At 41.0% G+C, this 14,702-nt stretch overlaps 1 protein-coding gene across 2 annotated transcripts; it reads right to left on the reverse strand.

The window, feature by feature from the left end:
• Window positions 1-1,970: 1,970 nt before the first annotated feature.
• On the reverse strand, window positions 1,971-9,705 carry LOC134585439 (uncharacterized). Of its 2 annotated transcripts, none has more exons than XM_063440859.1 (2): window positions 9,643-9,705; window positions 1,971-2,914 (listed from the first exon to the last, which is right to left on the reverse strand). In XM_063440859.1, the coding sequence occupies exon 2, from the start codon at window positions 2,892-2,894 to the stop codon at window positions 2,154-2,156; it is 741 nt and encodes a 246-aa protein (XP_063296929.1). In that variant the 5' UTR covers window positions 2,895-2,914; window positions 9,643-9,705; the 3' UTR covers window positions 1,971-2,153. The 2 variants fall into 2 exon arrangements, with proteins under 2 accessions (XP_063296929.1, XP_063296928.1); XM_063440858.1 differs by having other exon boundaries at window positions 9,639-9,684.
• Window positions 9,706-14,702: the final 4,997 nt, after the last annotated feature.

Here is a 14,702-nt window from a genome sequence, read left to right on the forward strand (position 1 = left end):
GAGGAGAGCCCTGTCCAAATGAGCTTACAAGCTAAAGGAGGAGCCATTAACATATTTCATTTATTTTTATAAAACAATATAAACAATTGCAGTCCGAAGTCCATGGAGGAACAAATTAATACATATTTTTTTATTATTTATTGAGTTCAAACTATTTTTATTGTTGTGGTATTCAAATGCAAAAGACACTTTAAATACATTTGGCATATAAGTCAATTGCACCAAACTGTGCCATAAGAGATTTTAATACGCACAACAGTATTTATAACAAAAAAATACAAAACAACAGTAAATGGTAAAACAGTAAAATAACAAAACATGCTCTGTATCACTTTGTTAGGTAAGCAGCAATAGTTGCAGCAGGGTAATGAGCCCCAGCGAGCAGTTAGAGGATGAAATGGGACATGGGGGTTTGATAGGACCACTGCCAAGTGGGGCATCCTATTACGCAATAGGGGATTGGCCTGCAATCATTTTGGTGAGCTACTAATAGGGTTGTCAGCAGGGCCGGCACATCCTATAGGCGACTTGGGCAGTCACCTAGGGCACCCCTTAGAGAGCCTCAGGCAGCTGCAGCACTGCCCGGGCTGGCGCGTCCATGAGGGCGCACCGGCCCGGGGGCGCAAGATATGAGGGATCAGCAGGAGGGACGCGCACAGCGCTCCCTCTTGCCAGTCCCTCAGTGTAGCGTGGCCGAGCTCCGGTCAGTGGTACAGGAACATCCGTTTCCTGTACCCAGCCAGACTGACAGGAATTGCGCACTCAGTGCTCACTCAGTGAGCACTTCCTTTCAGTCTGGCCGGGTACTGGAAACAGAAGCTCCTGTACCGCGGACCGGAGTGGAGTTCGGCCACGCTACACTAGAGAGAGGTAGGAGGACCACCTGGGTGAGGAGAGAGGGAGGGGGGGAGAGAGAGGGAAGGAGAGACAAACTGGGGGAGGATCGAGGCAGGGAGAGAGAGAGGGAAAGAGAGACCACCTGGGGAGGGAGGGAGGAGAGAGAGGGAAGGAGAGACCACCTGGGAAGGGAGGGGGGGGGTGAGAGAGGGAAGCAGAGACCACCTGGGGAGGGAGGGGGGAGACTGAAAGGAAGTGCTCACTGAGATACTAAAGGGGCATGTAAGATGCAAAACAAAAACAAAAAATTATATTTTTTCTGCTTCCCTCTCAGCCCCTATCCTACCCCACAAACTCTCTTTCACAATATATATACACACACACACTGCATCCCTATACATACACAGAAACACACAATGCATCCCTACACACATACACACACACACACACACATACAGAAACACACCATTCTTCCCTTACCAATCATTGGGACTATGATATGGAATTTTGGTACGAATATAGTTGTGTGTTTGTCGATAGGCCTCAACAGCCAGGTCAGAAAATTTGTGTTTAATTTGCAGAAGTGGGAGAGTCGTCTTAAAGAGATAATCCAGGAAATCATGGATCCAGTTAATTGCCACTGCCTTCCAGGATAGATGGATATTGAGCCTCTCCTCCCTGAAATGATTGATTGCGTTGCGTAGTCAAGGGATAAAACTTTTAATATTTACTTAATGGTAATAAGAACATGGGAAAAAAAACAATAAAGTTCCAATGAAATTGTATTATCAAAAAAAAAATTATTCCTTTTTTAATTATGTAACAAAACAATTACCATTTCTCGTTACTTTTAAATGTTGCTTTTGCAATTCCCTCTATAGAAGCAGATTTCCCCCCCTTTTTGATAGGTAGGTTATATACAGCTTGATAGATATACAATGAGCTTTTATGTAAGCTAGTTTATGTTTAATACGAATATTGCCTGCAAATAACGTGGTTATATAAATTATGGATCAACACATAAACTTGACTGTTACCAGACAGTAACAATCAGCTGTTATACAGTCAATCCAAAGTCCTAAGAATGGCTAAATCAGTGTGAAAAGTGTTGTTTTGTTCACAGCTGACTGTTATTCTCATTTTCCCCCCAAAAAAAGTATCTTTAATATCAGATTTTGTATAAAGTCCTTAATGGTTCAGTAACCAAATGTGAAGATTTTATTTTGGGTCAATGAATCATATACTGAGATCAGACTATGTTAGAGCATTGAATGAAAACAGGGAGAGATTTCCATAAATGTCCAACAACAACTGAGCTACTCAAATTTTTTAAGGAAAGTGTCAACCTTCTGCTGTAAAGCAGTGTCGTGTGTTTTGCTTATTTGCTCCCTTTCCAAGAGTTTTATTTGCTTCTGCCTCTCTGTTTCCCTCATGGAAATATTCTCTAGTCGAGCAATCCCACCCAGCTCCTTGTATGTCAGGGATTCGATACTGTCGGGCTTCCTTTGCAGTGTTGACAGAGGCCTTTGTTTCTTCTCAACCTTCCTTTCAGAGGTTTCTGGAATTTTTGACATGATTTCATGAGGTTTTATTTGTGGACCACGCATAGCAGGAAATGTTCTACTTCTAGTAGAGCATGATGCATTGGGTCCTCCACATCTAGCTTCGTCGTCATAACTTGGCACACTGTGAAGATTCTGAGAAGACGAAGAGGAAACCCATTTTGAATATGAACCCAGATCACCACTCACCTCCGTACTTAGAGGTAGATTGACCTTTGCACTCTTAGGGGTGCTCCTGTATTTCTTGAAAGTTTGTATTTCATCCATGACACGCTCCAGTGTTGATTGAGGGGTAATAGCCCTTTGGAGTAGCAGATTTTGACGTTTTCGTACCACGTTGTCTACAGCTTGCCTCCAACGCATCATGTCGGCATGGTGCTGGCAATGCATGCCATTCAGCTTCACGTACAGACATTCCTCCTCTCTTCTGTTTTGGACGTAAGCATTCGTTATTACTGGAGCAGATTTAGGCCTTGGCTTGTTTGGGAAATCCATTTCTTTACACGTTCACTAGCCTGGTTAAAATAAGGAAAATGTTAGAATGAAAAGAAACAAAAAAAAAATATGCAAATGTTCTTTTCCTGTGAGATACATTGTAGAAATTAATCTAAGCCGAAACTACCGAAGGAAATGTCTAGAGCTCCAAGCAGCTATCCATTACCATGCAACTACAAATCCTCATCTGCTCTATGAACTACACATCCTCATCTTTGAAGCAGGTGGCTGCCAAAAGAATAAAATAGAGGCCAATAATTTCCAAAATAGTAAATAAACAAATTGATCAAGAAACAAATCACAAGTTTGTAATCTCTAAATACAATATCAGTCTGAGATTTAAAGTCAAATAGATGTTTTTTCTGCGTTTCAGTTTTCCCTAGAAGGGATGTCAGCGAACCACCGATAGGTTTAATACTTCTGCTATCTATTGCCAAAGTGTCTGTAATCAAAACTTGAGAAATCTATTGTACAAGTAAAGGGATATACACAGAGTGATGTAATGCCCCTATATAGACACTAGAGGTCCTCCCTGTACACCCATGATTTCATAATGCAAGTCTGTAGTATAAAGCAAGGTTATTTGGACACAATAGAAGGAGAGGAGATGGATCAAAATCTTTAAAGTCTGGTCCCTACATTTACCCCAGAAATTTTCATTTTAGTTTTATGGCCTTGATTTATTTACCAGCTGACCACAGATTCTTATTATGTTCTCTCTGGATAGCTACATGTCCCCAGCTTCAAACACAGACAGACACAAATTCCATATTCACCCCTGGTAGATACCCAGGTTCACTACATGCAGGTACACACTCCCAGGTTCACTACACGCAGTCAAACATACCAAGGATCACTACATTATTATTATTATTTTATTATTTATATAGCGCCAACACATTCCGTAGCGCTGTACAATGGGTGGACTAACAGACACATAATTGAGATCAGACCACTGGACGTACAGGAACAGAGGGGGTTGAGGCTCAATGAGCTTACATGCTAGAGGGAGTGGGGTATAGGGACACAAAGGGTTAAAGTAAGGGAATTAAATAGTTTTTTTAGAGAAGGGTTTATTGAGTGCTTGGTAGGTAATTTTTGACAATTGCAGGAAAGGAATCATGAGGTGGGGGATGAGAAGCCTGCTGACAGTTTAATTGATACGCTTTAATGAATAAGTGAGTTTTCAAAGATTTTTTGAAGGAGTGGAGGCTGGGTGAAAGTCTGTTTGAGGAGGGAAGGGAGTTCTACAGAATAGGTGCAGCCCTGGAGAAGTCTTCAAGGCGAGCGTCAGAGGTGGGGATCCGGGCAGAGGATAGGCGTAGGTCTTGGGCTGAGCGCAGGGGTCTCGACGGGACATACTTGTGTATAAGGGAGGATAGGTATGTTGGAGCAGCATTATGTAGGGATTTATAAGCAAGCGCCAGAATTTTGAATTGGGCCCTATATCTAACTGGAAGCCAATGCAGGGACTGACAGAGCGTGGAGGCATGGGAGGTGCGACCAGACAGGAAAATAAGCCTTGCAGTCGCATTCATTAAAAGATTGCAGCGGTGCAAGCTGGGAACATGTAAGACCGGTGAGAAGGGGATTGCAGTAGTCAAGGCGAGAGGGAACAACAGCATGAACCAGTATCTTAGCCGCGTCCGGCGTTAGATATGTTCTTGAGTTGGAAGCGACAGGATTTGACTATCGATTGGACATGGGGAGTAAAAGAGAGGTCAGAATCAAAAAGAACCCCTAGTCAGCGAGCCTGTGAGGTTGAGGTGATAGTAGCGCCGTTGACTTGGATGGAGACAGACACAGGAGTAGCAGCACTTGAGGGAGGAAAAACTAGAAGTTCTGTTTTGGACAGGTTGAGTTTAAGGAAGTGAGCAGCCATCAAGTTGGAAATAGCAGAGAGGCAGTCAGAAACACGAGTCAAGGTGGGCGGAGAGAGATCAGGGGAGGACAGGTAGATTTGCGTGTCATCTGCATATAAATGATATTGGAAGCCAAAGGAGCTGATGAGTTTACCAAGGGAGGCAGTATAGATAAAGAACAATAGGGGGCCGAGGACAGAACCTTGGGGGACGCCGACAGAGAGGGGTTGGGGAGAATAGGCAGAACCAGAGAAAGAAACACTGAAAAAGCGCTGGGAGAGGTAGGAGGAGCACCAGGAGAGAGCAGTATCTCGTAGACCAAAGTTACGAAGAATGTGCAGAAGCTGTTGATGATCAACAGTGTCAGAGGCGGCAGAAAGATCAAGGACGATTAGGATAGAGTATTGGGCGTGAGATTTAGCAGCAATTAAATCGTTGGATACTTTGGTCACAGCAGTTTCGACAGAGTGACCAGCGCGGAATCCAGGCTGAAGGGGGTCAAGCAGAGAGTTGGATTTGAGAAAGTCTGTCAATCTGGCGTACACAACTCTCTTGAGGATCTTGGATGCAAATGGCAGTAGCGAGATAGGGCGGTAGTTGGATGGGGAGTTGGGATCAAGGTTGGACTTTTTCAGAATCGGGGTTACGGTTGCATGTTTGAAGGGTGAGGGAAATGTGCCAGAGGAAAGGGAGAGATTGAAAATGCTAGCGAGAGGAAGAGCAAGAGAGGGAGACAAAGTGCGGATGAGATGCGAGGGAATAGGATTGAGGGAGCAGGTGGTGGGGCGGGAGGACAGGAGCAGAGCAGAAACCTCTTGTGTTGTAGCAGGTGCAAATGAGCATAGGATGGCAGGGGGAGTGGGGTTGGGTGATGTAATGATAGGGGTAGAAGAGAGATTAGAGATCTCTTTCCTGATTGTAGAGATCTTCTCAGTGAAATGAGATGCAAAGTTTGTGGCGGACAAGGTGGTGGAAGGAGGTGGAGTCACAGGGCGAAGAAGAGCATCAAAAGTGTGAAACAGGTGTTTGGGTTGATGGGACAGTGTGCTTATGAGGGTTTTGAAGTAGTTTACTTTTGCAGAGGAAAGAGCCATGCTGTAGGAGCGCAGCATAAATTTATAGTGGACAAAGTCAGATGAAAAGTGAGACTTTCTCCAGCAGCGTTCAGCAGTTCTGGAACATTTTTGGAGGCAACGGGTCAGCTTGGTGTGCCAGGGTTGTAGTTGGGGGTGCTTGCTGCGTTTAACTGTAGGAGGTGCCATGATGTCAAGTTGAGAGGAGAGAGTGGAGTTGTAGAGTGAGGTTGCAGATTTAGCGCAGTTGAGATTTGAGATGGGTAAAAGGAGTGTTTGGAGTTTGGTGGAGAAGTGCTGGAGATCGAGGGAGTTGAGGTTTCTGCGAGGTTGGAGAGTTGATGGTGGTGAAATTTTGGTATGGGGTATGCAGATGTTAAATGTTAGCAGATGGTGGTCAGACAAAGGAAATGGAACAGTGGTGAGCTCAGAGGTGGTACAGAGATTGGTGAAGATGAGGTCAAGAGTGTTTCCTGCAGTGTGAATTGCTGAGGAAGAAATCTGTGTGAGTCCAAAGGAGGAGGTTACAGAGAGCAGACGAGAGGCATCAGGGCAGTTGAGCTTGTTGATAGGGATATTGCAGTCCCCAAGTATGAGAGAGGGAGTGCTAGAAGAAAGAAAGTGGGGTAACCAGGAGGAAAAGTGTTCAATAAATGGTTTAGAGTGACCGGGGGGGGGGGGCAATTCTTAAAGGAGTGGGCTTAAAAAGGTGTACAGTGTGAACTTCAAAGGAAGTAAAGGATAGGGCAGGGACAGGGAGGATGGGTTGAAAGGTACATTGAGGGGAGAGAAGGATGCCTACACCACCTCCTTTACAGTCGAGTCTAGGAGTATGGGAGAACTGTAGACCACCGAAACATGCAGGTACATGCAGGTACAGTGTCAATATACATCAATAGGTTACCCCAAGTGAAGAAACACATTCCCTATATCTCCCCAGTGTTGCTATACATTCCCTATCTCTCCCCCGGTGTTGCTATACATTCCCTATCTCTCCCCAGTGTTGCTATACATTCCCTATTTATCTCCAGTGTTGCCATACATTCCTTATTTCTGCCCAGTCTTGCTATACATTCTCTATCTCTCCCCAGTGTTGCTATACATTCCTTATTCTCCTCAGTGTTGCTATACATTCCTTATTCTCCTCAGTGTTGCTATACATTCTCTATCTCCCCCCAGTGTTGCTTTACATTCCTTATTCTCTCCCCAGTGTTGCTATACATTCCTTATTCTCCTCAGTGTTGCTATACATTCCCTATTTCTCTCCAGTGTTGCCATACATTCCTTATTTCTCCCAAGTGTTGCTATACATTCTCTATCTCCCCCCAGTGTTGCTATGCATTCCCATTATGTCCCCAGTGTTGTTATACATTCCTTATTCTCCCCAGTGTTGCTATACATTCCCTATTTCTCCCTAGTGTTGCTATACATTCCTTATTCTCCCCAGTGTTTCTATACATTCCTTATTCTCCCCAGTGTTTCTATACATTCCTTATTCTCCCCAGTGTTTCTATACATTCCTTATTCTCCCCAGTGTTTCTATACATTCCTTATTCTCCCCAGTGTTTCTATACATTCCTTATTCTCTCCCCAGTGTTGCTTTACATTCCTTATTCTCCCCAGTGTTGCTATACATTCCCTATTTCTCCCAGTGTTGCTTTACATTCCTTATTCTCTCCCCAGTGTTGCTATACATTCCTTATTCTCCTCAGTGTTGCTATACATTCCCTATTTCTCTCCAGTGTTGCCATACATTCCTTATTTCTCCCCAGTGTTGCTATACATTCTCTATCTCCCCCCAGTGTTGCTATGCATTCCCATTATGTCCCCAGTGTTGCTATACATTCCTTATTCTCCCCAGTGTTGCTATACATTCCCTATTTCTCCCTAGTGTTGCTATACATTCCTTATTCTCCCCAGTGTTTCTATACATTCCTTATTCTCCCCAGTGTTTCTATACATTCCTTATTCTCCCCAGTGTTTCTATACATTCCTTATTCTCCCCAGTGTTTCTATACATTCCTTATTCTCCCCAGTGTTTCTATACATTCCTTATTCTCTCCCCAGTGTTGCCATACATTCCTTATTCTCCCCAGTGTTGCTATACATTCCCTATTTCTCCCAGTGTTGCTTTACATTCCTTATTCTCTCCCCAGTGTTGCTTTACATTCCTTATTCTCCCCAGTGTTGCTATACATTCCCTATTTCTCCCAGTGTTGCTTTACATTCCCTATTTCTCCCAGTGTTGCTTTACATTCCTTATTCTCTCCCCAGTGTTGCTTTACATTCCTTATTCTCTCCAGTGTTGCGTTACATTTCCTATTTCTCCCCAGTGTAGATACAGGAGCCCAGCTGCTCCCAGGTGTCATCATACTCTATCTGCTTATACCCAGCTCTCCCCTAATTCTCACCTCACCAGGTTCTACAAATTCTCTCACATTGCCAGACTCTCTCAAGTCTGCTTTCCAGTGCTGCCACTTTATTTCCATAACTTATCAGTTATCAGTCATTTTATACTTGTCTTACCCAGCCCTGTAAACAACCAAGAGCTCCATCAGCTGGTCCACTGCCATTTACCAGTACCAGCACTTTATTTAGGCTACCTCAATACAAAAAGAAAGCAGCCAGATCCTAATTTCCTACAGAGCACCGCAATTATGGAATGACCTCCCGCACACTTTAACATCTTCCCCAAGCCTAAAGTCCTTTAAGAGATCCCTCTCTACATACCTCAAAACAGAATGCACGTGTCATGGTTGATTATATATTTCCTACCTATGTTATGTTTTGTATATATTGTGTATTAATATTGTTTTTGTATTTTATTGTACCCTATTGTATCAATGCAATGTTTTGTGGACCCAGGACATACTTGAAAACTAGAGAAATCTCAATGTATCTTTCCTGGTAAAATATTTTGTAAATAAATAAATATCAGAGAGATCCATTGCATTTCCATGTAAATCCATTTCCAATTCAAATGTTTTAGCCTATAATTTGAAAAACCCAGATATAGTGTAACCCAACTTGGAGTCAATCATCCTGTAATCTATTTAAAAGGTTATAATATTTGTTTAAATTAATTATGTCCCCTTATGTCCCCTTTGTTAACCTTACCCCATTCCTCCTGAATCCCACTATTACCCAAATCCCCCAATGGAATGCATAAAAACCCTGTAACAAACATGATCTTGACGCCTCAGGGTATAAGTCACATTTACTCTCCTTTTTAATTTTTTTTCTATAATCACTCCATTTGTTGGGGTCTCCCATTTCTAGCTCCCCGTTATCGGTCATTATTCTGAGCAATATTCATTCTCTTTACCATATCACAAGTGTTACCATCTCGCTAGCTTGTACGGTGTCTATCCAATGACGTACCTAGAATTACTGACGGACTAGCCTTTCAATTCTTACTAGTGATGTGTTATATTTCCCCTGAATGCCTTATTAGCTGTGTCCACCGACATTTGTTTGAAATTGTTCAATTTGTTTGTATGTTACGTAAAATTAAAATAAAGATTTTTTTTTTTTTTTTTTAAATACCTAACCAGAGAAAAGTGATTATTATTATTAATCTATAATTCATATTAAGAATAATGGGGAAAATACATGGAAACTGTAAATTCTACTAAAAAAAAAGAGCCAAATTAGAAAACCATTCTCTAATTTGGATATTGTCATGCCGTGTTGTCTAATTAGTCAGCCAAGCAAGTGGTGCTTATTTTAAATAGCCTGTTACAATTACAATGTCTTGGAATTTCCAGAAACAGTATAAAGTATTTTAAAAGAGGGTAATGTATACTCACGTACAAGGCGATATTTCCTATAGATTGCTTTTGCACCCAGGAATACGAGCTATTAATATTAAATATGTAGCACTATGCATAGGACAAGTGCCTCTTGCTGAATCCCACAGCACTGGTTCCCCTTCACTTTGCATGTCTCTGTTATTTGAGAACTCAATAGAATTGATTGTGTTTTGTTTACAAGCAGCTAATCCCTGTCACCTCTTCTCCAAGATGTGGGAGGTCTGTGGTCATTATTAACCGGTAAGGAACTTGGACACAGTTCAACTGATTTTGTAAAGAATGAGCACACAATAGAAACTTACCAGAAATTATAAAGTTATTGGGGATTCTTTATAAAGAACAATTCCAGGACTTCATTCTAAAAATGGAGCTAGTTGAACATTCCATTGGCTGTGGAATTGGTGTAGAAAAGGGACCCTGTAGGCATCAAAACCACTTCAGTTAATTGAAGTGGTCATGGTGCAGTTCCCCTGTCCCCTTAACCCTGCAATTGTAATTATTACAGTTATTGAGAAACTGCAATAATTACCCGTCGGGGTTAACGCCACCTTTAGTGGCTGTCTACCAGTCAGCTTGTAGAGGCGCTTCTGGGTCATTAGGCGACTTTTCTTTGCCTAACTGACACTGGACGTCCTCAAGGTAAGCATAAGGACATCCAGCGTTACCAAAAACCCCATCGGAGAGCACTATACAATTTGGGTATAGACCTAATGCGAGCACAGACATTGGCACGCAACCGCATCAGGTATCCGCCGCCGATGGCAGGGAGTAGCAGAGGCAGAGCCTGAACAAGCGCATATTGACATCGTCACTGGAATAAGGTAAGTAACAGAATGTGTTTTTAAGCCTTCTGCACCAAAGGTGAGTCACAACGGAGGGGACTACTATGGGGAGCTATAGTGCCAGGAAAACAACTTTGACAGTAGTGTTTTTAATCCTTCAAGCAACACGAAGGGAGCAGTGGGGGGGAGGAGAGGGGAGGGGTTGGAACTTTGTTTTTCTTGAACTATAGTTTCCCTTTGATACTGCGTATTGTAATAGTTTTAGTTAGTAAGTGAATGTTTATGAATCAATTTTAAATGTTCCAATTAGAGAGACTGCACAAACAGATTTATTCTACCATGACCACTTCTAAAAGCAGACATGGTCATGGAGCATGGGGTAACCCGTTTAGTTTGATTTAATGTAATAAATATTTTTAAAATGAAAAGTGAAAATGTGTCCTTTACTCTAGTAGGTTCAATATGTCACACAATTCTAAGAAATTATGACCCTCGGGGAATATGGACAAAAAAAAACCAACAACACATAAACAAGTGTATGTACAATATTATATAAATTGATATTTGTTGTTAAATTAGGCTACTGTTACATTTTAGTCATAAATTCACACAATATAAAAAGATTATTTTAGATGGTGCATTTATTATATTTAAATATATATAACTGTTCCCACTGTCATTTATCTGTGTCCTCTCCCAGATGAAAAGTATAACAGACCTTCCTCTAGGTAATGTGGAACCTTAAAGGAACACTATAGTTATACAAACAAGTATTCCTGGCACTATAGTGGTAAAACTACTATTTAGGTCGCTGGCCCCCACTCTTTACTTTAAAAAGGTTATTTTACTCACCTTTTTTCCTGTGTGGTAACTGTCACGCCATGGCTGGGGGCGCATTGCTCCATGTTTGAGATGATCAAATTTTACTTTCTCAGCCAAACTAATGTTTTCCTATAGAAAGGCTGGGCATTGGATGGCTATTGCTGAACGCCAGTGCTGCACACAGGAAGCACCTCTAGTGGCCGTCTGAGTGACTGCACCTGAAGATGTTACTAGGCAGTTAAGTAAATACCGATTTTTCTCTGAAAAAGCAGTGTTTACATTAAAAAGCCAGCCAGTACATACTATAGACACCAGAGCAAATACATTAAGCGGTTGTTGTTCTGGTGACTATAGTGTCCCTTTAAATATAGTTTAGGGCCAATCCCACCACCACTGAGGTAATTAAAGGGACACTCGAGTCCCCTAGAGCACTTCTTTAGTGGACTCTGTCTTGGCTCCCTGTCAACCATTGTTAAATTCTTTGCCCTTTGTAGTCATTACAGAGAGAACGGAAGACGAAAAATTAAACAATGTTTTTGTGCCTTTTCTATGAGCGCTGTGAACTGGATTGAACTGGATTGTGACGTCACTTGCTGACTCTAATATTAATTTGAAAGAAAACAGAGCATCACACACACAAAAATAAATTATAGGTGATTTTCAGTGTTGTGTACATTGCTGTAAATTCTAAAGAAGGGTAAATTGGCCGTGGTATTAACTAACACCATAACAATTGTGAAATATATGGCAGTTGGAAATAGATTATCAAAAATATAATAATAAAAACTGCTGCTCGTGTACGTAACCTTACATGCAGGTAAGATTTGCTTAACGTCAGTGATTTATTTAGGTGACAGACCTTTCAATGCATGGTTTACTTATAAATACAGTATAATAAAGGAAAATATAATAAAGGATCGCTTATAGACTCTTGGTAATCATAAACCAGCACAGGGTTTTTAGACTAGAAGTCCCCTTCTTTTGTTTCCTATGGTTTTCTCATTACCTGCCACACTGTTCCGTTGGAGTTACACAAAACAAAGGATAAAATAATATAAATCAATAACTGGTTTAAGGAGATCAATTTATTGAGTTACAATGTTGTCTGATTTCCATGGTGACAACACCTTGGTTCTCATGGCATATTAATTCCCTTTGAAATTCTTGAGGTAGCTGCAACGAGGGGTCAATATTTTCTTCTCAATGAAACAGAAGTTTCCCATCTACAGTTTCCCTGTGAAAACCGAAATGCTAAAGGAATGTGAGTGTGGTATGGTTAGTTCTTTAAAGAACACCTGTCAGGTTTTTTTTTTTTTTAGAAACTAAAGGGACACTGTAGTCACTAGAATAACTACAGTGTAATGTAATTGTTCTGGTGAGTATAGTCAGTTCCTGCAGACTTTTTGCTGTAAACACTGTCTTTTCAGGAAAAAAGGCAGTGTTTACATTGCTGCTTAGTAACACTTCTAGTGGCCGCTAGAGGTACTTCCTGGGTCAATGCTGCATAGCTCTGCATGGAGATGCTGAACTTGATTCAATGCATCTCTATGAGAAGATGCTGATTGGCCAGGGTGGTGTGTGGCTCCCTCCGTCCCCGGCCCGCCTCCTTGGCTGCGATCAACAGAATTATCAATCTCAGCCAATCACAATGCTTTGCTATGGGAAAGCATTGTGATTGGCTGAGTTAATCAATTCTGATTATGTCAGCCAAGAAAGTATTTAGATATTTATATGTAAAATAAAAAATGCCTCCCCATACTGTCATTCAGCTCTTGGAGTAGACCTATATCTTAAGGACCCAGTGACAGGTTGTTCCCCTACTATCTGTCACAGTGCTACTCCCCGACACTGGCTTTATATTTGAAATTCAGTTTGAACTCTCTTTGCATTTACACATTAGTAAATAACCTAGCAAGTGTTGCTCAGAACATGACCTCGGCTTGTTGAAGACCACTCTCCAAGTAGTATACACAAAAAGATCCCACACTCTCGGTCCAGGACCAGGGTTGGCAAATCCAAATTTAGCAGATATGAAGAAAGTCAGGTCCAGGCACTCAGGATAAAGCAGATTTACTGGAACAAAGAGCAACGTTTCGGCCTGCAAAAAGGCCTTTGTCAAGCTAACAAGACCACTCTCCAGTCCTCTCCTATCAAACCCAAAATGTGTTATTTAGCCTTACCATGCATAGTATGTACATAACTGCTGTCCGTTATCAACTGCTGCTTACCATGAGCTTTTGTCAATAATAAATACAGAATAAATCATTACAAAGACATAAACACAAAATAAAAATGATAGTAATTTAAGAATATAGTACTTTGAGAATGTATAACTGCTGTCCGTTACTTGTCGTCCCATTTCCCTTTCAATTAATCTTTGGCCTCCTGATCTTTGCTTGCATATCCCAACTTCAATCAACTGCTGTCTAACTTGAGCTTTTGTTAATAATAAATACATACATAATAAAAATTACAGTACTTTTAGAATGACTGCATTGTATTGTTTATATTTATAGATCTTTATTTGTAGTTGCCTAGTAGACATAGTGTTTAATCTCACATGCCTATTGAAATCTCCCTTTATTAATCAGTCACAGAACTGCTTAGTGTCCTTGGACTTCCTGAACTATCCCTTATGTACCCTTTACTTTTTAGAATGCCAGGACTAACCTTGTACTGTTGCTCACTGCCAAGGATGACGATTCTTCGTTAAGTTCAGATGATCAATGGCTGCCTTCCAATTTTGAACAAAATAGACATAGGTAAGCAAATTGAAAAAATATTGAAGCAAAAGGCCATGTAATGGTTTGGGTCAAATTACGCAAAAATTATTAAAAACATTTTTAAAGGACCAGCGCTAATATTTTAGTAGTTCTTCAATATTGTGGAATCAATTTTAAACCAGCTGCTATATCACCATCATCTTATCTTATATTAGTGTGATGGGGAAGCGCTATATCAAGTTTCAGTGCAAATTTTGTATATGAGAACTATCCGGTGCAGTATAGTAATAAATAGATATATATACCTTCAATAGTTATCCTACTTTGAGATCCTAATGATTAATGTGTTGTTCCTTTAAAACATAAACAAAACCATATCATAGTGCAAACTGTATAACGTTTAACAAATAAAAGGTAAAGTCAATTCACCACACACAATTTTTAGAGCTAAAAAGTTTAGCTCAATTCATGTGCTTCTAGGGTCCCTAGAGGCGACCCTCTCCCTTCTTTGGATAGTTTTCTGGTATTTCTTGTCCTATACGGTATTACAAGAAAAAGTGCATATGGTGCACTACAGTAGTCTTTTTTTGTTGCAAGTTACTTATACCAGAGGTATCCTGAAAACTTATGAACAGGTCGTCTGTGTTTTTAGCTATATCTTTAGTGTATATTTGTACAGCACCTCATTTATGTATAATTTATCACTTTAAAGAAGGAACCATATCTGCACTGTG

This window comes from Pelobates fuscus, chromosome 2 (assembly GCF_036172605.1).
Source record: "Pelobates fuscus isolate aPelFus1 chromosome 2, aPelFus1.pri, whole genome shotgun sequence".
In the NCBI taxonomy this organism is placed as follows: Eukaryota; Metazoa; Chordata; class Amphibia; order Anura; family Pelobatidae; genus Pelobates; species Pelobates fuscus.

Bases quoted from the DNA above. Each gene is read 5' to 3' on its own strand.
- LOC134585439 (XM_063440859.1), bottom strand. From the start codon at position 2,894: ATGGATTTCCCAAACAAGCCAAGGCCTAAATCTGCTCCAGTAATAACG.